The sequence below is a fragment of the Micropterus dolomieu genome, linkage group LG04, assembly GCF_021292245.1.
Source record: "Micropterus dolomieu isolate WLL.071019.BEF.003 ecotype Adirondacks linkage group LG04, ASM2129224v1, whole genome shotgun sequence".
Lineage (NCBI taxonomy): Eukaryota > Metazoa > Chordata > Actinopteri > Centrarchiformes > Centrarchidae > Micropterus > Micropterus dolomieu.
The window spans coordinates 15,463,388-15,487,198 of NC_060153.1; the positions used below are offsets into that span (position 1 = coordinate 15,463,388).

A 23,811-nucleotide genomic window follows, 5' to 3' on the forward strand; every position below is an offset into this window, starting at 1 on the left:
TGTTTTTCAGCTGCAGGGACAGGACGACCGGTTGCAATCGAGGGAAAGATGAATGCGGCCAAGTACAGGGATATCCTGGACGAAAACCTTTTCCAGAGTGCTCTGGACCTCAGACTGGGCCGAAGGTTTACCTTCCAACACGGCAATGACCCTAAGCACACCGCTAAAATAACGAAGGAGTGGCTTCACAACAACTCCGTGGCTGTTCTTGAATGGCCCAGCCAGAGCCCTGACTTAAACCCAATTGAGTATCTCTGGAGAGACCTGAAAATGGCTGTCCACCAACGTTTACCATCCAACCTGACAGAACTGGAGAGGATCTGCAAGGAGGAATGGCAGAGGATACCCAAATCCAGATGTGAAAAACTTGTTGCATCTTTCCCAAAACGACTCATGGCTGTATTAGATCAAAAGGGTGCTTCTACTAAATACTGAGCAAAGGGTCTGAATACTTATGACCATGTGATATTTCAGTTTTTCTTTTTTAATAAATTTGCAAAAATTTCTACATTTCTGTTTTTTTCTGTCAAGATGGGGTGCTGAGTGTACATTACTGAGAAATAAAATGAACTTTTTTGATTTTTGGAAAATGGCTGCAATGAAACAAAGAGTGAAAAATTTAAAGGGGTCTGAATACTTTCCGTACCCACTGTAGTTGGTGCAACCCAGTGCTGGAAGTGATGGTGTGGCCCCCAGAGCCCTGATCTCAACATTATCGAGTCTGTCTGGGATTACATGAAGAGAGAGAAGCAACTGAGGCTGCCTGAATCCACAGAAGAACTGTGGGTTGTTCTCCAAGATGCTTGGACCAACCTACTTTCTGAGTTCCTTCAAAAACTTTGTGCAAGTGTACCTAGAATTGATGCTGTTTTGAAGGCAAATGGTGGTCACACCAAATATTGATTTAATTTAGATTTTTCTTCTGGTCACTCTCTTTGTATTTTGTTAAATGATAAATATAATCTATTAACATGTCTATCGATGCATCATCAGGAAAGCGACATCTTGTCCTCTTTAGTGGCCCAAGTATTCCTGTCACCTGCTCCTTCCAGCTTGTTGTGGCCTGCAGTAAACTTTACCTGGAAATCCAACATGACTGAATTTACACTAGCACATATAACACAAAGCAGAAGTCCAGATTATCACCAAAATCTAGATATCTGATTCTTGACCAATCTGTCGTCTGTCAGTGATCTGTCCACCAAAACAGGCAGGTTTCCACACAGATTGTTTTATATGATATGTGGTATAATTATTCCAGAGAAATGTGTATAGTTGGAAAAATTATTCACATTAATTTTGAGCAAACTATCAGCTATGATGAAATGGACAGCACATAAATATGATCACAGCCTCTCACACAAAGTACCTGCAGAACTTGGCCCGTGCATTTTTAGCTCAACTAAAATAGATCGCAAGCTCACTTGGCATCTACCAGGCTGCACTGATATACTGTAAGTAGGCTATATGAGACTTTTAAGAACATGGTCAAAGATCGTTAATTTTCCTTGTCAAATTAAATGCTGCTATAAATGTTTGGCTCTAAAGAAAGAACGGAAGCTCTCTCCCTCTACTCACCATGAGACACTGCTTTGATCTCTACAGTTTTAGGGATCTTCTCATCACGGCCCCACCCTGCGCTCTTCCTGCTCACCTGGGACTTGAATAGAGTGTTCACCAGAGTGGACTTTCCGAGACCGCTGTGACCTGAGACGAGAGGGAAAGAGGGGGAAATGTAATGAACAAGGCCCAAGAGTACATAAAATGATGAATGAAAAAGAGAGGTAGAAAGTGTTCAGCTATGAGGGAAGAATTTAGATTAGCTTTAATTTTTACCAAGAACAAAAATCAGAGATAAAAAAAACTAATTCAGAATCTCTGAAGATATTTTCCAGGTGCTGTTGTCTGTATAACAATCCACTTTAGAGGTTTACACTTACACAGGCTTCTGTGACTTACCGACAGCCATGATATTAAAGTCAAAGCCTGTCTTCATGGTCTTCTTCCTCATCTGCTCAATGATAGTGTCAATACCAATGTATCCTAGCAAAGTGGATCCACCGCTGGAGCTGAGGGAGCCGCCGTGACCATGACCTCCATTGTGTGCTGCAGTGTGACCCCCACCATGGCCTGCAACGTGGCCCACACCATGACCCACACTATGACTGCCAATGTACCCCGGGCCATGATTACCGATGGGGACTGGTATGGCACTTGGAGGAAGAGCAGAAACGCCGCCTCCTCCTCCGATGCCCGGGCCCTGGGGCGGGAAGGGGCTGGAGGGGGAAGGAGCCCCCACATTTGGGGGCTTGGCAGGGACGGCCGGTTTGGGTCTCACTTCTGGAGGAACGACGTCTGACATGTCTACAGAGGAAAAATACAAATTTTTATTAACAGAGAATACTGCCACATCATTAAGAAGTAGGCCAGTAGAGCTGGCTGAGGTTTCTCCTTGCTTTTAGCAGGCTAGTCTTAAAGGGTTGGTTCACCCAAATGACTAAAATATATCTAGCCATGCAGAGAGTTTTGGTTTTAAGATATCTGTCTCCAGAATAACAGTGACATTGTGAAAAGAGACTGGTTGAATAGAAATGTTACTGGTGCATATATTAATCTTATTATGCAAATTGGGTATCGCCCAGATCTCAGAGATTAACATTAAATACATTTTTTTTCATAAATGCCATTATAAAATCCAATATTTCCACTATCAGTGTCACATTTTGCCTGTCAGCCATGTCTAGTTTGCACTCTGAGTTTTGGTCAGTTTATCTGTTATTTTGGTCTGTTGTATTTTGGGGTTCTGTCTTGCCTGTTTTGTCTTGTTTACTCTGTGTTTTGGTTTCATGTCTTAGTGTTACTTGTGTGTAGGTTGTTGTTTTACCCATGTCTGTTTTCCTTGTTGGTGTTAGTTTATTTGATCTGTTTGCTTGATTATGTTCCCCCAGTAATTCCTCTGCTTGCTCCAGTTCCAGTTAATGTATGGTGTTGTGTTTTGCATCTTTAAGTGTCTCTCTGTTTTCCATGCTGTTTCTCTGCCTGCCTCATTAGCCCTGATCCCGGTCACCTGTGTTGCTCCCGCCCTGCTCGTTAGTCCCTGTGTGTAAATGTTTGGTGTTTCTGTTCATTCCCTGTCCGGTCATTGTAGTGTGTTACACTCAGTCATGTTCGTCTGGTAGAGTCTTCCTGTGTGGATCTTCCAGTCAACTGCCTGTTTACCTGTTGACATTTGGATTAAAAAACCCTGAACTAAGTCTCTGCTCCAGTGTCTTGCGTTTGGGCTCACCTCCTCTGTGCTCACTCACGAAACCCTGACAATCAGTTACATTCATTTAGGTGTGGCGGGCCACCAACTCAATTTTAAGGCCACAGCAATCGCTAGTGTATATTAGTGTTTTACACTTTATCTTTTTAAGCTTAAGTTAAATGATACATAGGCCAGGCGATTTATCGGCAGATATATACTGTGTCAGTGGCTGATGACCAGAACTGCAGTACAGAAATGCAAAAGATTAAGTTATTTAATAAACAGTGTCTTCTTTACATCGTTTGTCCACCAGAGAGCAAGACTAAATTTGTTTTTCAGAGGCAAAATGTTAAGGACATATCGGCCTGTTGGTCACATCCCTAACCCTGTTATAAAAAAACAATGCCAAACTTCTCAGGTTTCAGCTTCTCAAATAGGAATGTTTCTTAGTCTACTATGATAGTAAACTGAATATCTTCTATCTGGGTTTTTGTCAGACAAAACAAGACATTTTAGGACGTTACAATGGACTCTGGCAATTGTCATGGCATATGGGATGGGGTATTCACTAGTAGTGGGAATCACCAGAGGCCCCACGATATGATATTATCACGACACTTATGTCACGATACGATATTATTGCAATTTTAAACATATTGCGATATTTTGCAGTTTACTACCTTTTTTCCAACTTCAAATTGTGTCTCCAAAGGAAAACTATTTTTCTAGCGGACTAAAAAAGCAATTGTTTTTATTATTATAGTACAAAAAGGTGAACTTCTCATGTACAATTTATATAATAAAAGATCAATCCTTGGCGTCTGTGATATTGATTCAATATTGCCACGTAAAATATCGCGATATTCACCTCTGTTGTATCAGGGTGGCAGCAGAAATGGATACTAAATCTCAAAATGTGGGTAAAAAAAAACTGTCTGCATACGTCAATAAGGAAATGTTTCTGTGAAGGGATCCCTTTAAATGAAGCAAATGGTGCAGGCAGATGGTAACAAGGTTGAGCCAAGATGTTGATAACCTCAGCCCTCCAGGCTGTACACATGGAGCAGCCTGCTGCCGTGCTGTGAATCAGCGAGGCCACAGTCGCAGATCCAGATCACACAGGTCACTGAGGCAGTGGCTGTCACTTTGAATCGCAACACTCAGAAGTCATGGAGCCTGACCGCCCTCTTGCTCCTCGTCGCCTTCACATATAATATCCCCTGTTTTATTTCAGTATTAAGTGTAAGCTCACGTTAAATACTGCTGGGAAATCACACTAGTAGACTGAAACATACGATAGATGATGATGCTCGGCTGACATGAAAGCTCCGACCTGTTTCCTTAGTTGCTTAAAAAAAATCCTTATTTTTGTTAAAAAAAAATAACGTGTTAATGACCACGCTTTATGTCTCCATATTTAAGCCATATTTTCTCAGTTTTAATACATCACACGAGGTTAGCTCCATCACAGCCTGTCGACCCCATTGTCTCTCTCCAGTCATGCTGGATAATGACGGTAACAGCTAGCGGCTGTTAGCTGCTAGCAACGGCACTGCTAACGGTCGGCTCGCGTAGTGCTCATGCAGCGTCATACTTAGCGATTCACATTCAACTGACCTGCAAATCTGCTAGAGAAGAAGACGGGCTGATCTGTTAGTCGCTCTGGGTCCAAGAACAAACGATGTATATCCACACGCAGAGATAATAAGACGAGGACCGGTCATGTGATTAATCTGGGTACCTCTCCTCTCCGTTCCCCCGGCCGTGAGCCCCCCTTTTCCGTTACCAAGGCGACAAGAGGAGAGGGAGTGGGGAGATGCAGCGCGCATGCGCATTATTTACCCACTTTGGTACAGTGTCTGCCAGTCTGTCAGTGATGCAGACTGTTCTTAGGGAACATTTTGGATTTGCATTATAATGAGACTAAATAAATCCAGTTTGATCTCTAATCAAACCTTTCATCTTCAGTGGGCCATCATTTTAATTTAATTGTTTGTTTTATTGGTCGATTTTTAAGAGCATCAAGTGCAACTCAACATAACCACTCAGTTGTTTTTAGCATTACTCAGGTTTCAATTGATTCAGTCATCAATTACAGATAGTTGGTAATGCCTCACATACGTGTGCACTGTAAATGTGTGGAACAGTTTGTATTATGTGTGAGTTTGTGAAGTCCATATGTAGTTATTGTGTGTTACTGCAGCATTGCACAACACTGATACCCGAAACAAATTTCCCTCTGGGGAAAAAAGTTTATCTTATTTTATCTTATCTAAAATGTAAACGTTTTCAAAATGTAAAAATTCTCCCATATGGTGACATAGGGTGGTGGAAGATGTACTCAGATCTTTTATGAAAGCAGTGGTGGAAGAAGTATTCAGATCATTTACTTTAAAAAGTAAAAGTACTTTAATGTAAATGTAAGTAAAAGTGCATAAGTATTATCGCCGACTGTACTTAAACTATCAAAAGTTATAGTACTCATTGTAGAGGGAGAATGGCCCCTGTCATTATTATATTATATAACTGGATTACCATTAGCCTACATAAGCTATTTAGAGCTAATTTACACACCTATGAAACTTATTAGGGAGATCAAGACACCTTATTCATACTTAGTAGTGTTTTTTAAATCTCTATCTTGTAATATTACCACAGGATGTGCATGGGTAGCTATAACCAGCAGTAATTACACAGTATTTGTTGTTATATTGTTTAGTATAATTATTCTTTAAAGTAGAACCTTAGCTGAGTCATAGTACTCACACTTTATCACTGAGTTGCCCTCCCTCCGTCCTTCTTTTGCTTTCCTTTCCAACCAACGCTGTCATCTCTCTCTTCAGCATGTCTGTCACTCTACTGATAAGGAGCGACGTCTTAAATCCCATTGCTGTCCTGCCCGACTCCCCCCTAGTGTGAGTTCCCGCCCCCTTAGCTAGAAAATTATTTAACTCCCTACATAGATTAAAAACAAGAGATGAAAGAGTCCCTGTCATGTGTGCTTTGAGGAATTTGTTCAGCTAAAGTCTTCTAAGTAGTTTGGATATCTCTGTACTCACCCACGTACACTGAACCCGGGTAATACATGGTGACGTAATAAGGGTCCTCTGGTTCCTCCATGATAAATGCTCTGTCTGCTGGAGAGTAATTCAGTTGGTGTAGTAGAAGGGAAGCTGTTGTTGTTGTTGTCACGTCTGGTCTCTGGTACACTCTGTGCTGTGGCTGGGACGGCAGGTCAAAGACCCCCTTTGAACTGATGCCAAAACTGTTTGTGCTGAATGGGCAGTGTGCCACAGATGGTGGCCAGCTTACAACGCATTTCTCTGAGGGATATTCTGGTGGCTTTGTGGGCACCCCATGACGGTCAGAGGGTGCAAAAATATCTTTCTGATTTAGTCCTATGTCACTGAGGTTCACCTCTTTGTGGCTTTTATTTGGCCCAGGACACTGTTTGTGATCAAACTGATGTTTGTGTGATACAATATCAGGTTTTGAAAACGTAGCTGGCCCTGTGGTGTACTCAACAGAAGCCTCCTTTGTGTGCGGTGCCACCAGACATGTCTTGAGTTGATTTATCCTTTCTGCACACTGAGGAGCCTCCATTTCCCGATCGATGTCTCTTGACTGGCAGCTGTGATCCTTTGAAACACAGTTGGGCTGACTTACTGCACTCTTCACATCCATCTGGGGGGGTTGACACTGAGCATTCGACCAGAATCTGTAGTTCTGAGGAGACTTGGTGTTTTGAGATGCACTGGTTTGTTGACAGAGTTTAGATGAATTTCCTGTAATCGTTCGTATATTGTTTTCTTCCTGAGGTCTACTAAGATAAGAGCCTGATGGAAAGGTTGTGTCCACATTGTTGAAGCCAAATTGTCGTCTCCTGGTCTCAATATTGGGCGAGACAGTTGACTGCTCTGCGGAAACCAACATTTTGGAAGTCACTTGCAAAGCTGCACTTCTCTCAGAATAAATTATTTCATATGATCGGTCATTGGAGGCAAATCCTGCAGTATGATTGTACTTCATACTCTGAGGGTAGTCTATGCATTTCCTGTGAAGGCTCAACTGAGTATCCAGTCCATCAAATACAGACTGAGCTTCTCTTTGAACATTACCAAACTTAATCCCCTCAGACTCTGAGAGAGATGTTTGTGTGCATGTCGATCCACTTGGCAGAAATTCCTGCCGTTGTTTCATGTTTGGCTTTGGTCTAGGGATTGCAGTTATGTCTATATTCCTAGGCGGAGGCTTTGGTTTTTCTTTTGCAGTATTTTCTTTTTTACTTAAACCAACTTTGCTTTGAGATGTGGCCACTTGCCTCTGGGACTCAGAGTAAGTCTGATGTTGAGACTCTCTGCACGTCATGGGACAAGCTCTTCTCAACGCAGGATGAGTAAATTCCAGTAAAGCTGCTTGGTCAAGAATGTCACGCTTTGCCCCATTTGAAGGCCCCTGTTTGCTGGACTCAACCTCAACTTTAGTGTTCGATATGGTAATCGATCTAGCACGCCTTTCTGTAGCAACAGGAGAACACTGCTTGTCTCCTCGGCTGTCCAAACTCATCCCTCTGCACAGAGAGGTTGGAGATGGACTCAGTCTGGGTGTCGGGACAGTCAAAGTTGGAGATACACTTGGCTTCGGCTTTGGCTTCGGCTGATGCAGTAATGGAGAAGGATCACTCAAATGTGAGGCGGGGAGATGAAGGGAATCACTTGGCTTTGGTTTCAGAGTGGAGAGAGTGGGAGAGGAATTTGGCTTTGGAGCAGGAACAATGGAGATGCTGGGCTTTGCTGGGAGAGTTGGAGAGCTATATGTTTTGGGTCTGGTTCTTGGGAGGGTTGAAGCTCTTTCTCTGTGGTTCCTCTGTGAAATTGGAACAAAAGATCTGGAGCCAAAAGAGGGAAGAAAAAACTTTTAAATGAATTTACTACATTACATCACATAAAACTGAGCTACAACACAAGCTACAGCTTCATTTACCTGTCAGCGTTTGTCTGTTTTGTGTTTTCATAGATGAGTCCCTTTTTGTCAAATGATGGAATCTGAATGGGTTTCTTCTTGATGAGAGGGGAAGAGAGGGAGAGAGGAGGTGACAAGCAGACAGATGGACGTTCTTTTGTTTGTCTAGAGGATGCAGATACTTGAGGGATCAAAGATGCCAGGCGGTCAGAAACACTCATTCTGTTTTACACAAGTTGTGAGGAAAGAGGTGAAGAGAAAGACTGATTCAATTGATAGGAGTGGAGAAATTAAGGAAAATCAGGTTGATGACATATAGCTGACATTTAAAATATTGAGCTTAAGTACAGAAATATCTGCAAAATGCCCCCTAAGTGTCATATTCAATATTATTAGACTGTTAATATTAATGCATTATTAGTAGTAGTTGGTAGCTTTTTACTGAGGTGCAGCCAATTTGATCTACTTTATGTACTGTTGGGTAGTTTGATCCACAACAATGCATCATATTCTTTAAATTCCATAAACAAACATAGCTGTAAAAAGCACTTATGTAAATGGACCAAGTTACTGCACTGCACAACACTGCAACCTGAAACCATATGACTGCTCTCCACTAACACTAAATTTTAAATTCACAATAGAGGAAAACAGACACAAACCTGCTGTCTGAAGCTCTGTCTCCAATGTTGACAATATTAAATAAGTCAGAGAGTGCGAGATGGGGAACACAGCAGTAGGAAGTAGTGGGCTCAGAAGTGCCATTCTCTCCATTCCTCAACACTGAAGCTGCACTGTTTCACTCCCACTCTGGTCTCTCATTTTGTTTGGTTCATGGGAGACTGTCTGTGAAGGCTGAATGTGGTCTTAGTAGCTTGTCTGATTACAGTATACATCAGTGGTGGAAGAAGTACTCAGGTCCTTTACTTAAGTAAAAGTACATACCGTAAGTTTTATCAGCAAAATGTAAAGTAAACAATGTTCTATCATTGCTTTTTGTGAAATATTGAACATATATACACACACTATCTTTATGTTGGCTTATCATATGTTTTTAATATAAAATCTTAGAAATTAGAAAAGTTAACTTAGTAACTACTAAGTACTTTTATTAGGTAAAATTATAAAGTGGCATGAGGGGAAAAAACTCCGGTAAAGTGCAAGTACCTGAAACTTGTAGTACAGTACCCTTGAGTAAATATACTTCGTTACTTCCTACCACACTACACAAATCTTAAATACTATTTTACTCAAATATGATCAACATGCAGAGAGTAAATACAAAAAATTTAGGATTAAACTGTTTTATTTTGTATGAAGACAGGAAGCATATGGTCATCAAAAGAGGGTTGTTACACACCCACAGTTTCCTCACCATGCTGTCAAGTAAAAACAATGAAAACAAAAAATATATACACTTTGAGCATTACCAAATACTATTATTTTATAATATCTTGGTCCGTCCAGGATAATCTTGGCACCGTGAATAAATCAGCTGCATTTATTCAGAACATACTATTTGAATAAAGTCACTACTACACCATTTTGGCACAATGGCACTAACAATCCACATGCTTCTCAGCAGCTGCCTTGGCCACATCACCACAGAGAGAGAGGATTAAAAACTCTCCTCGCTGGCAGCACATACATTGCACATATGTCATTCACATCACTAATTAAATGCACAATAGAAGTGAACTTCATGATACGTGTGAAGTGATTGTCGAATTACAAAACGTATGTAAAAGTTGGCACAAGTATAAGATGGCATGAAATTTACATCACACATTTCTACGGGGCAACATGTCCTCCAACCGCTTGCACGTAATCTTCTCCTCCTTGTGCATTTGACTTCATTTCAAGTCAAAAACCCCTCTGCCTCACTTTTCCCTGATCTTTACAGCAAAAGTATGTTAGAGATCAGAGAAAAGTTGGAATGACAGGACAGGGCTTGCTTTATCAAATTCTCTCTCCTCCATCTCTCTCTACCATTTTCTTTCTCCATCTTTAAGGTGTTGGCTCCCACTGGTGTCCTGGCAGCGCCCCTGTCCAGATGGCATGCCGCCCGCCTCGCCCTGCTCCTCCTCATCCTCTTGATCATATCAGGGCATTGCTATCATCATCTCTGCAGTTCACACTGGCCACTAGCGGGTGATGCCGGACTGTTTTGTTGCTCCACTTGTGGGCTTCTTGCAGCCCGGGCTCTAGGAAGTACAGGCATGCTCCGAAGCCTGCCAGCACCAAAACCGACACCAGCAGGTAGAGGGGGACGAACCAGTCCAGGAACAGCCACGACATCACTGCTGTGAGAGTGAAGGGATGGTAAGGGTGGAGGAGACATGGGAGGAAAAGACATGACAGAGCAAGGGAACGAAGCGAGAGGAGAGATTTTGGGGAAGGGTGGACAAGCAGAGTTACCCTGGTATTTGAAAGTAATCCTCGCATACATTCTCTGTAGCCTACTCTCCAAAGGATGAGATATCACCCATGACTAACTGCAGCATCTCGGTATCATTCCTTAGAAAGCCTTCGTGCTCTGACAGATGTAGGATGGGGCATAGGAATCAAGGCATTACACAGCCAGCTTCCAGCAGACAGCACGCTGTCTGTCATTGCTACTATCAGACAGATTTTTCATTTGCAAACACACACAGGTAAAAATAGTGCTGTGGTAGTAAATAAAGCCATTGTGCTTACCTGCTAACGCTGCTGAATCTATGCGTTTGATTGTATGCGACGTGCTGCAACTAAGAGTCAAATCTTTCATTAGACTATCTCCAGCGCGGCAGCTCCGACTTTGCATGCGAGATGGCAAAAAACACAGGTGCTCTCCGAGAGGCACAAGAGACAGAAGCTGCATGCGGCTTCATCCTCCAGCTCCTGGCTCTGACGTTCAGAGGAGGGGTGGGGGTTGCCATGACAACACCCCTGCTGGTGGCAGGGAGGATGGAGGGAGTGGGAGGAACTTATATAACTATAATCTTTTTTTTTGGGGGGGGGGGGGGGGGGGGGGGGGGGGGGGGGGGGTGGGGGAGGACAAGCCCTTCAGATGCCTCTCGATGCTCACCGCCTTTCTGCTTGCTGCGTAAAATCAGTTCCCCTCCATTTAACACCAAGGCCATCCCACAGTTTATGTGACATTGAGAGAGAGGGCACCATTTGTGGTGTGAGCTGCACCCCTCATATCTGCTCTGACTGACTGCAGCTGCAGTGTTTTATGGAGTCACTCCCTTGAGTAAAACGGTGGAAAAAAGATAGTTGGAACCAGCAAGACAAAATAAAAACTAAGACAAAAGCTAAATACAGAGAAGATGGCCTACATAATGAAAAGTTGTCAGAGGATGTCATCTCTTGTAATGACTGCCATTTTTAGCACATTCTGCACAAACATAAGATTCATGAAAAGCAGCCGAGTTAAACAGATCAGCTCCTAATGAAAAGCTCTGATGTTTGAAAACAGAAATGATGACATGACACGCCCTACCTGAACAGGCTACATGAAGAAATAACATTTTATTTTAACAGGATTGTAGGATTTTATTCAGTTTGGAGCTTTTACATATATTTTTCTGTCTTGAAAGGTGAAGCTGATTTGACTCAGATCTGCTTACAACATTGTAAAATAACATACATCACACTTTGTTGAGACGTGCACTTGATGACTGAAGAAACATGAGAAAATAGGAAATAAAAGTAGTAAAAAACATGAACTTATGAAGTGCTAATTTTTTTTTTTCACCCACAATCATCAGCTTGAGGTCATGAACAGATGGCCAGACATTCTCCTTCGGCATATTTTGGTAGACAGCAGAATTCATGGTTCCATTTACCACAGTAAGTCTTCCAGGTATTGAAGCAGCAAAAATAGCCCTAGACCATCACGCTACCACCACCATATTTTACTGTTGGTATGATGTTCCTTTTCTGAAATGCTGTTACTTTTACGCCTGATATAATGGGACACACACCACCCAAAAAGTTCAACTTTTGTCTCATCAGTCAGAGTATTTTCCCAAAAGTCTAGGGGATCATCAAGATGTTTTCTGGCAAATCTGAGACGAGCCTTTATGTTGTTTTTGCTCAGCAGTGGTTTTCGTCTTGGAACTCTGCCATGCAGGCCATTTTTGCCCAGTCTCTTTCTTATGGTGGAGTCATGAACACTGACCTTAACTGTGGCAAGTGAAGCCTGCAGTTCTTTATATGTTGTTGTGGGTTTTTTGTGACCTCTTGGATGAGTTGTCACTGCACTCTTGGGGTAATTTTGGTCGGCCAGCCACTCCTGGGAGTATTCACCACTATTCCATTTTTTTCGCTATTTGTAGATAATGAATCTCACTGTGGTTCGCTGGAGTCCAAAAGCTTTAGAAATGGATTTAAAACTTTTTCCAGACTGATAAATCTCAATTACTCTTTTTCTCATTTGTTCCTGAATTTCTTTGGATCGCAGCATGATGTCTAGCGTTTGAGGATCTTTTGGTCTACTTCACTTTGTCAGGCAGGTCCTATTTAAGTGATTTCTTGATTAAGAACAGGGGTGGCAGTAATCAGGCCTGGGTGTGGCTAGAGAAATTGAGCTCAGCTTTCCAAAGATGTGATAAACCACAGTTGATTTATGTTTTAACAGGGGGGGCAATCACTTTTTCACACAGGGCCATGTAGGTTTGGATTTTTTCCCCTTAATAATAAAAACCTTCATTTAAAAACTGCATTTTGTGTTTCCTTGTGTTGTCTTTGTCTAATATTTTAATTGGTTTGATGATCCAAAACTTTTCAGTAAAAGCAAAAAAAAAGAAAAAGAAATCAGGAACACCACTGTATAGTCTACACCTGTACCATGCATGTTGCCGTTTAGCCTTCTTTGCGATGACTCCCAGTCTGTTTTCTGCCGCCACAGTCACTTTTAACTCCCGTGTTACATTCAGTAACAGTTCCAGCCTATTATTGGTCCATGCAAAAAAAAAATAAATCAGGTGTGGTTCTTCGTCTGTATTTCTTTATTCTTTCGCCAAATCTTCTGTAACTACGGAATAGACCATCTGCTACATGTTTACACCGGCACGCGCATGTCTAGTGTATATGAACAGCCACTAGATATAGACGGAGATCAACTCTGATACGCAGCTAAAACGCTAGTGTTAATGTAGATTGTACTTGTTTTAAAACTTTAAAAGTAGTGTGGATAGGGCGTCAGCCATTTACCTACATTTGAAAGTCAAGGGACACTCTCTCAGTGACAACAAGGTACATATTTTAGACCGGGAGGACAGATGGTTTGAAAGATGTGTGAAAGAGGCCATTTACATTAAAATAGAGAGACCACTGAGGGCTAAGAGACCACTTATCTCCCACTTACAATGCTGTCCTTTCTTCCATTCCCAGGAGAGTGAACAAACACCCGTTCGACGACAGTCGTTCAAACTTGGCCTCACGTGACTCCAACAACCACAACGACTGCAGTATGAAGCGGTATCCATCACCTTGATAACGACCCCACAGAGCTTAAAATGCAGGGATTCCCTACCAGTCTGTCAGAAATTAAGAAGCCCCTCGGATGAGATATGCATGACATACTGAAGTCTAACTGCCCTTGATTTTAACCTTCCTTGGACATTTAGATATGATTATTACTCAAGCCATCTGAACCTGTTCCATCTGAAGGCTCCTAATACACTAATCCAGAGGTTTTCAAAGTGGGAGGTAAGTGTCTTGCTCAGGGACCCCTGTACTATGCCTTTGATGTTCCCTTAAAGATATATTCTATCTATCTTGCTGTATATATTGTATTTTTGTGTTGATATTTTCGATTACTTCAAGCACAGTACCAGAGGTGGGCAACAAAGCGTTCACGGCACAATGTAAAGTTATGTTGAGCATGTGACAAAAACTTGAAGAAACTTTCTAACATTGTTCAACATATCAGGGTTGAAAAAAGTCCACTAACAGTAATTTGTGAATGACTGCTCTGAGGGAGATGAGACTTTAAGTGAGACATTTCTGTGTGTGTGTGTGTGTGTTGGTTATAACTTGTGTGTGTGTGTCCACAATGCTGGCAGCTGTGCGAGCACTTTGGCCCGCAGGAAGTCAGAAACAAACGGAGCGACGACTTCAGGATTATTGAGATGGACGTGATGGTCGCCTGATACCATCACCACCGTGTGATGAGAGAGAGATAATAATGTTTACATTTGAGTAAAGTCATGGAAAAGTTGAAAATGCTACTCTCTCATTCAATGTGTTTTCAAAAACAACAAATTAAGCGTTTGGCAAAAGTTCACTTCTCTCATCTTTTCTCTCATGTTTTGCCTTCCTTACTGTGTTGGTAAAATTTTGCTTTTTGTGTTGATTACTTTATATATATTGTATGTAAAGATATATTTTTATACAGTCTGATTTATATATCAATATTACATCCCTTTCTACTATCACTACCCTGCCTATTTATTGCTCATTGTTATCTCCTGCCTTCCTGGGCTGATGTTTAATGAAGATACTTGATGTAGATGAAATGTTATCACCTAACCCTAACCTAATCACCAAAGTCTTTCTTGCTGCTGACTTCTATAAATACTGTTAAACACTTCCAACTGATCTCTTATTATTGAAGTTGTAATCAGAAGCATTTAGCTGATGCACATACTTTATTCTATCCTTCAGTATACAATTTGCATCACGTTGAGTGTGACTAGTCTCCTTTCTTCGAACAGCTTGTAGAGCATCGACCCTACGCAGGAGTATAAATCAAGCTATCACAAACTACAGTGACTCATGATAGCCTCATTGACATTGTAGTGTAGCCACAGATATATTTGTTCATTATGTGGTTGTTTTGTTGTTGTCCATATTGGTATGAAATTGTTTTAGAATTGGCTATATGGCTCACATGTTAATATCTGTTTGCTTGTATAATCTGTATATTGTTTTGTGAAACTGAAGGACTACAGACTTTCTCACAGCAGACTTGTCATAGCAAGAAAAGCACAGGTGAAACAAATTTTGTTAACTATAGCTCAGTTCAATTAAGCCCTGTCTACATGTACATGGGTATTTTCAAAACCGTGACTTTTTCTATGCGGTTTGGCCATTTGTCCACACGTAAAAGCGGTATCAGGTCACTGAAACCGAACACTTTTAAAAGGTCCTGCCAGGGTGAGGATTTTATGAAACTCTGTTTGCAGTGTTGCCGTGTAGACAGTAATGCCGTATTCCAGACCGGTCAGAACTGGGAAATTTCCAACTTGAAATATTTGACTTCCAACCTCGTTCGTGCATTTAAGTTGCATGTTGGAGCATGACGCTAAATGTAAACAATAAACATGGCTGACCGTGACAAACTTATGTTTCTTTGGCAAGTTAAACCCTCAGCAGTGCACTTGGTGTAAACTAAAAGGATGGCCATTTTATTAAAAACGTGATAAATATACGTTAGGCTACTCGCTAACTGTGTATCCTTCTAGCTGCATCCTCAAAAGTCAGCAAAAGTTGTTGGCTATATTTCCAAATGTTTTTTAAATTTGTAATTTTTAACATTTTCCTGAATAACCTTTGGGTAGAGAATATGACTTTCAGAGATTGTTTACTGCAACCAGCCACCTTATAACTTTGACAAAATATTTCTACATCAATTTACATGCATTTTATCAGTCTCTGATTGGCCAAAGTGACTTTATGGTAAGAGTCATATCGCCACCTGGTGGTTTGGCATGCTCTCGACAGCGCTTGAAAGCGTGTTTTTGCATTTTTATGCAGACAAAGGTTTTTTTTTAAATGGAGGAAAATCAGTGTACATGTGGACTAGGCTTAAGTGTCCCAGTAATGCTACATTCCAGACAACTCAGAACTCGAAAATTTCCAACCTCCAACTAGAAAAAGTACAAAGGAAAGCCACTCAAAGTCAGAGTTCCTACTTGTAAACTCGGGGCAACCATCCATCTACCGCAACTTCATGAAGAAGCAGTTGTCTGACAGAACACAACAATGGCAGCACCCATGGACACGCATATTGTAAATGGTAAACCATCAACTAAAGGGCAACGTAAAGAATATTTGCCTGTATTAAAACCATATCATATAGTAAAACACGCATGTAAATTGATGTCAACATATAGACTGATATCGATACTTTTATTGTCATTGTATATAAATATACAATGAAATGCTGTTTGGAGGTAACTGTTGAATATGGCAGCTTTAAAATAGCATATATGTATAAGCAATAAAAATATAGCGTAAAAGAATAAAATCAAGCAATAAAACAGACATTAAAATGCATAGGCTATAACAGCATTGTAAAAATGAGGCAATGGCAATAAATAGTGCATGCATTTCATATTTAAAACCAACTGGTCACGGCCAAGCTTCCTTGATGAAGTGCATTTCAGTGTGCATTCTTCACAGATTGGCACAGATAGTATGCGCACATGAAAGCCATCTAAAGTTTCAGCAGAAGGCAATTTTTGGGAAAAAGCTGTTCTTTAGACGGTTTGTCCCTGTCCTTATGATCTTCAGCCTGCCAGAAGGAAGTTTGGCAAACAGATGATGACCAGGGTGTGAGGGGTCTCTGTTGATGTCCCTGGCACGTTTGAGGAAATGGCTAGAGTGGATATGGTTCAGAGGGGAGCTGTGCAGTCTTCAGTACCCTCTGGAAATCCTTCCATTCTTCTGCTGACCAGCTTGAGTACCACACTGTGCAGCAGTATGTCAGGATATACTGACATACCATCTTTACATTGGTAGAAGTTTTTCAGGAGATCTCGGAAGAGTTTTATGTGTCACAGTGTGGAAGAAAAGGCGCTGCTGGGCCTTCTTTACCAAACGGGCTCTGTTCACTTTCCAGGTCAGGTCCTCAGATAAGTGCACTAACAGTAACATAACATATTTGAAACTGGGCCCTCGCTCAACCTTTTCCCCATTTATGTGTATTCACGTGTGCTGGACTCTCTTACTTTTCCTTTGTCTTCTTGGTGTTGAGAATCAGGTCATTGACTTTGCACCATGCAACTAGACTCTCCACCTCCTCTCAGTTCACTGATTCCTCGTTGTTGGTGATTAGTCACACTATGACTGTGTCATCTGCAAATATGAATACATTTTAAATTTGAATTAGAGCTAGGGATGGGAGTACAGTCATGTGTGAAGAGTGAAAGGAGTGGACTCATCCCTGTGGGGTACCAGTATAGATGATAATAGTGGAGGAGGTGAAATTGCCTATTCTAACTTGCTGGGGTGTACTATGTCTGATCCACAGACATAGGGAAGAGTTTAGCCCTAGTGAGTGCAGCTTATTGACTAGTTTGCTTGGATTGATGGAATTAAAAGCTGAACTAAAGTCAACAAAGAGAGCATCAAAGAGCATCACTGCATAGGTGTTGGAATTTTCTAAGTGAGGAAGGCCAGTATGGAGTACAAGTTAAATAGCATTGTCTGTTGATCTATCAGCTTTGTAGGCGAACTGACGGTCCAGACTGGGAGGGATGCAGGCCTTGATGTTAGATAATACAAGCCTTTCATTTCATGATTACTGGGGTAAGTGCAATGGGCTGGTTATCAGTTATACTGGTGACTGCTGAACTCTTAGGGACAGGGACAATGGGAGCAATTTTTAGACAGGCAGGAACCGTGGCTTGTCGTAGGGACTGATAAATATCTGTAAAGACCGCGGCTAGCTGGCTGGCACTTGCCTGCAGTAAGCGGTCTGGGACATTGTCTGGACCAGCTGCTTTTCTGATGTTGTTGTTCTGCAGGACCTGCCAGACCTGATATTGGTGGAGTGTGAGTTGCTGCTCCTCTCCGTGTGAGATGAAGATCATGGGTAGTTCTTTACTGGGACTATCCTCAAAGTGGGCAAAAAATGAGTTGGGTTGATCCGGGAGGGAAGATAGTGATTTGGTTTGTAGTCAGTGATTTTACTGATGCCTTGCCTCATAGTACAATGATTGTTCTCCTTAAAAGTCATCCTCAATGCGCTGTTTGTGTTTTTGTTTAGCATCTTTGATACGTCTTCTCAGGTCTGCCCTCGATTTCCTGTAGTCCTCTGTCACCTGATTGGAGTGCAGCATCTCTGTCTTTAAGTAGCACTGACACGCTACAGTAGAACCAGGGCTTCTGGTTTGGGGACACCTTAATGTTCTTTTTGACAATGACGGTGTCAATACAGAAGTTAATATATGCCAACACTGCTAAAGTGTAGTGCTCAATGTCTGAATGGTAAAAAAGCTTCCACCATGTGTCCGAGAAGCAGTCCTGTAATGCCAGTGTGGTTGTGCATCAGTCCAGATTTGCACAGTCTTCATGGGATGCTTGGGTCCACTGATATGGGGTTTGTTCGAAGGAGTCAAGAAGAGGGCTAGATGATGAGATTGTTCAAGGTGGGGTGATTAATGCATTTTCTAGGCTCCCAGTATGTTTGTGTATACATGGTCAAATGTTTTGCCCTTCCTTGTTTTCGCTGTCTTGAGGTTGGAGTGGCTGAAATTCCCAGACACAATAAAAACACGGTCCGGTAGTCCGCTGATGCCTCCAATGTTATTAGGTGGCTGGTTACAGTAAACAATCTCTGAAAGTCTTTTCTGCACAAAAGTGATTCAAGGAAACATTATTGCTGAGAGTTCAAATGTGTGTCACTTGACAAAGAAACATCAGTTAGTTGGTCAGCCATGTTTTTTCTTTATGCGTCGCATAAACCCTGGAGGTCAAAAGTTGGAAATTTCACCTGGGAAATCCTGACCTAAAACTTTGACTGGAACGCAGCACAAGCCCTGCCAGTGAGCCAGCATGCACGATACCAGGGTCCTGGAAATAGCTCACCTACATGGCGTGCAGTCATATACAGTGTTATTATTGACACTTGTGCTTTTCCTGCTTTGACAAGCCAAAATGTCTGCTGTGAAAAAGATCTGTCATACATTAAAATCCCCCCCCTGCTAAATGCTGACATTGCAAATTTTGAAAAATGCAGAATCTGATTTGGTGTGTGAACTCTTTAGTTCTACAATCTGCTTATTCTGACACTGAGTGTGTTATGCTACTTTTAGATCTGTGCAGCTGTTTAACAACACATACACACACATCTGGCCAAAAAAACAGTATCATTGCTTGTTTTAGCTAGTTGGTACGGAGTGATTCAGGTTTGTCACACATGAGAAACACCATGAAAGCAGTTTAGTAACGTCACATAGATACTTTCACTGTCTGAATGCTTAACCCCCAGCCTCCGGTTACCCTACAATGGATAAATCATTAAAAAAAACTCACGTTTCTGTCACAATAGCTTTGGAGAAGTGCAAAGGTGCGTTTCTGTCTGTTTGATCCTGGCAAAGAGAAGCCTTTGTTTGCTCTAGAAAAACAGAGATTTTACAAGTTTCGTACGATGCACTTTGATTGTATTAAAGCACATTAAACTATTGGTGATTTATAACTTTATAATGTAAACACAAGTTTCAGTGAAGGGTTTAACATCTTACAGAACTACAAGAACAGCTGCTTGAATCCTCGACTGCATCTCCAGACTCTGCTCCAAACTGATGTGCGCCATGTTTTTCTGGAAACAAAATTACACCTCTGGTGTAAAAAGTTAACAGAGATGCAGGAGAGAATATGGGGGAAGGTTTGTTAGGTTAAAAGTGACTTACAAAATGAACACGCAGGTCTCTGGAGAACACAAAACCTGCTGAAGGGAAACACATTCAGCTGCCAGCAGATGAGAGGAAGCAAGGTGAGATTATTCCTCTCTGAGATGAGAAGAAGAGATAAAGACGTACATCCTTCAACTTGAACTAGGCCGCGCTCTAAAAGGATGCACACAGACTGTTTGGACAGAGTCGGGTTTGCAGCTAACATCCTGAATGAAATGAAGCATTGACTGACACAACCACTAAAAATCAAATAGCCGTATTTTATTTTCTTGTTTTCTATTTCTGCAAGATCAGAGGCATCATCTTTTTTCCCCCAACATATTCTTCTTTGTCGTCAAAACCTGACACTTGCATTACCCACAATGCAACTTGACCATTGACTATTCCTTCAGAGATCTGGTGTGTTATTCCAGCTTTATACAACCTTTTGTTTTTTACATATACAGTTTAACTTCCCAACACCTGTAAACAGTCAAACTTTGATGTGTATAATGTGTGGAGTTCCACCTTAAACATTGGCATAGTACCTCTCAATTGCCTTCTCATATGTGTAAACTCTTTTCTTCTCTTCTGTCTTTTTTTCAAACTGAAGCATCTCATCCATCCCCTGCCTCATCAGTTTGGACATTTCTGTCTGCAGGAAAAGACAAAGTCAAAACTACTGACAGGAGTGGAACATGAATAATATCATAATACTGCAGCAATACTTTTTGATTAATTTCCATGGACGTGGTTACTATTGGATCATCTTTCCTTAAAAGCTCATCAGTGCAGTGATAATATAAACTACTGAAGTACCACATCTATAAGGAAAAATCCAGAAGTGTCCAGCAGGACGACGGCGTCCACCATATCAGGATACAGTGCGCTGAACTGTGGGAAAAACAATATAGACTATATATGATACAATGCAATAAAATACAGCAAAATATTCTCTGTATATTGTCTGAAAACAGTGAGAGATTGCATGTAATCAATCTTAGTTACCGTTGCAGCGATGTTACCTCCTGTAAGGGAGTGAACATACAGTCAAAGCTTCCAATAAGATATCTCAAATAACCAAAGCTTGTTCCAATAAAGGAAAATAAATATTTACATTTACACCTTTACAGAGGTTTTATATTAGAAGGTGTGAAACAGCACAGTGTAAGTGTGGGACTCACCCATACTGTGGCCTATGATGGAGAATTTTGTCCACTGGAGATCTGTGGGAGTTATTTCACAGAAAACACCACATGAGCTTAAATCTAGTTTTCACTTCTTCCTGTACTTAACTGTCAAAGACATGCACCAGAGCCCTGAAGAGATCCGTCTGCGCGCTACAATGAGATCTGAGTGAAACTAAAACTTAAATTCACACACCGTCAACGAATCTGCGTACATCCGCCACGTATGCAGGAAATGAATAGAAAACTCCGGCAGGACGGTGGGAGGACAAACCGTGACCTGCAATGGCCACATATCTGCACTCTGAAAGGAAGGACAGAGGGATGAAACGACCAGGATCAACCTGGAGTTGTGTCAGCCGCAACAGGGGTCAGTCTTTTGTCTCACCTGTCATGTTGTTTCTTTTATTCTTTTATTCAGCTATGTAAGCAGCATTGTCGGTTGGTGAGTCCACCACTTAGTTTCAGACTGAAATATCTCAGCAACTATTGAATCCTACAGACTTTGGTGATCCTTCTCTGTGCAATACTAACAACATTTCCATCAGCCTCAGCTGTATGTTGTGTTTAGTGCTAATAAGCAAATTTTAGCATGCTAACGCACTCAACTAATATGCTCTAATTAGTTACAAACTGCTCAGGGATTACGGATGAAAATGTGCTATTTAGCTAACTCCTGTTCATTTACACTGAAGTCTATTTGCAATGTTGATTAATGTGCAAATAAAAATAAACATCAAAATACTGTTTCCTCCACTCTGTGGTAGTTTACCTTTGGGTAGAAGGGGAATGAGGGTGTTGAATGTACCACAGTTGTCAGCCCAGCCGTGCAGGCACAGCACAGGCCGACCGTAATCAGGACCCCAGACTTTACCCCTGATCTCTCCCCACGGCACTGGTATAGAGAGCTCTGAAACTGGACACACAACAGAGAACAACACAACCTCAGAAAGCATCTTAAAAATTAGGATCTGACAGATATTTACTAATATTTAAATTGACAGCTAGAGGATTTGACTAAATCCATCACTCCTGGAAAAACATTTAAACTCCATTTTGACTGCCTTATTATTGAGAAATACTACCTGCTTGTTTCAGTGTAGATGCCATATTATCTGATGCTCCTGAGTTTATGTCTCGCCTACAAAGCTGAATATCCAGCAATATCAAAGTGGCTGCAATCTAATCTAAACAAACCTTGAAACAAATCCTGAAATGTCCACAAACAAATTAAACATGAAGGAGACCTCTGACCTTTGGAACCTAGAAGCAACACAAGGATTTTTATGCAACCACGGTCAGTCATCATCAACTGCAGATGGGTCTTTCTTTTCAACAAGCCAGATGGCAATGCTCTACTTTTATATGCTTTTGTTCCCTCAGTAACGCCTGTCAGGCAGTTCCTACAAGGACAATAAACCTGGGAAATTCGGTTCCTGGTGAGAACAACCCTGCCATTCATTCCTCTTCTTGTAACGAGATCGTCTCCTGAGTAAACTGCGCTGCCCCAACAAGCTCAACCAATCAGAGGTGTTTTGTATGAACCCAACAGTCTCTTCCTTTCATCACAACACTGAAGCTTTGTGTATAAACATCTGTTAACGTACCTACTTCTAATCTGTAAACACTGGATAAGTGGAAGAAAATGGATGGATACTACATAACATCCGCTACTTTTGCAAACTATTGGGAAACCATCAACAAACAGCAGAATCTTACCACATATGAGATAATCTGGACAGACGTAAGGAGGGATCAGCTGTTTCAAAGGTCTCAAAAAGATCAATAAGAAAACGATCACAACTGGATGTCCAAAGCTGTAATTTATAGCCGGTGATGTGATAACACCTTTAGCCAATGAAGAGGGCCTCACACAAAGAACTTGGAAATAGAGTCTGGCTTGGGAGTGTTTCTACTGAAGGGTTTAACAGATTGGGCTGTAGTGGTTCCTGTCACTTAAATCCACTTCTGTGCAACAGAACTGTTTTTAACACTGTTTGGAAGTGTGTCAGATTAATATAAAGTTAATCTAAAGATAAGAGTTCAAAGTCGACATTGTGGAAAATATGCTTATTTGCTTTGTTGCCGAGAGTTAGATGGGAAGATCGATACCACTCATGTCTGTACAGTAAAAATGAAGCCACAGCCAGCAGTTAGCTTATCTTAGCATAAAGACTTTTAAAAAAGCATGGCACTGTCCAAAACTGTGCATGGCCAAGAAATAGTACCAGCGTAGAACCACGCCTGTTATATTTACATTTGGGTTTTTGCATAGATTTAGATATAACATGTTAATTTGTGAGCTTTAGAGGTACTGGTAGGTGGATTTAGTTACTTTGGGACAGAGCCTGGCAAGTTTCCTAGTTTACAATCTTTGTGATATGCTAAGCTAAGGGTGATATTAATAATCTCCTCTAACTTTAGCCAAGTTAAACTTTTTAGGCAACTCACCACCTTCTACATCTTGACCAGGTTTCTGCACCCCAAACCCACTCTCTCTCTCTAGGTTTGTATATATATATAATGTTATTATTTCTTTAAGTTATTTATTTGCTCAATGTCCCGCCTACAGCACTATCTGATTGGTTACACGTGGCATATAGCCTATATAACAACACTTCTCTCCAGAGAGCAGCGGAGCTGTGTGTTGAAGAGACAGCAGCCGATATTACTGAAGGTGCAATAAACAGCAAAATCTAAAGATCTGTTTCTATGATGACAAGCAGCACATTGTCCCTGTTCCACCAGTGTGAATATGCTCAAAGTCACAGCTACGGGGTTTCACTCAGTGACACTCTTGAAAGTG

At 41.3% G+C, this 23,811-nt stretch overlaps 2 protein-coding genes across 3 annotated transcripts in view; both read right to left on the reverse strand.

Moving 5' to 3' along the window:
- The window catches only part of sept3 (septin 3), a 16,429-nt gene extending 11,404 nt beyond the window's left edge, over nt 1-5,025 (reverse strand). The window contains exons 1-3 of one of the 2 annotated variants that reach the window (XM_046047487.1): nt 4,865-5,025; nt 1,960-2,364; nt 1,579-1,707 (exon numbers count right to left, since the gene is read on the reverse strand). In XM_046047487.1, the coding sequence (XP_045903443.1) occupies nt 1,579-1,707; nt 1,960-2,362 (532 nt within the window). In that variant the 5' untranslated portion in view covers nt 2,363-2,364; nt 4,865-5,025. Of the gene's footprint in view, nt 1-1,578; nt 1,708-1,959; nt 2,365-2,884; nt 2,908-4,864 lie in introns of those variants that run through there. The other variant, XM_046047485.1, reaches the window with a different exon arrangement.
- Nucleotides 5,026-14,226: 9,201 nt separating this feature from the next.
- On the reverse strand, nt 14,227-22,115 carry LOC123969701 (serine hydrolase-like protein). Its single transcript, XM_046047321.1, has 13 exons — nt 22,091-22,115; nt 21,778-21,921; nt 21,202-21,309; nt 21,003-21,044; nt 20,827-20,846; nt 20,638-20,712; nt 20,367-20,473; nt 19,966-20,045; nt 19,837-19,871; nt 19,669-19,745; nt 19,460-19,541; nt 18,886-18,890; nt 14,227-14,362 (listed from the first exon to the last, which is right to left on the reverse strand). The coding sequence occupies exons 1-13, from the start codon at nt 22,113-22,115 to the stop codon at nt 14,227-14,229; spliced, it is 936 nt and encodes a 311-aa protein (XP_045903277.1).
- Between the last annotated feature and the right edge of the window lie 1,696 nt (nt 22,116-23,811).

Coding starts and splice junctions, on each gene's coding strand:
- LOC123969701 (XM_046047321.1), bottom strand. CDS start 22,115: ATGGCATCTACACTGAAACAAGCAG. Junction 21,045..21,201: donor TGTACGCAGATTCGTTGACG/GTGTGTGAATTT, acceptor TAACTCCCACAG/ATCTCCAGTGGACAAAATTC. Junction 20,713..20,826: donor GAGGTAACATCGCTGCAACG/GTAACTAAGATT, acceptor TTTTTCCCACAG/TTCAGCGCACTGTATCCTGA.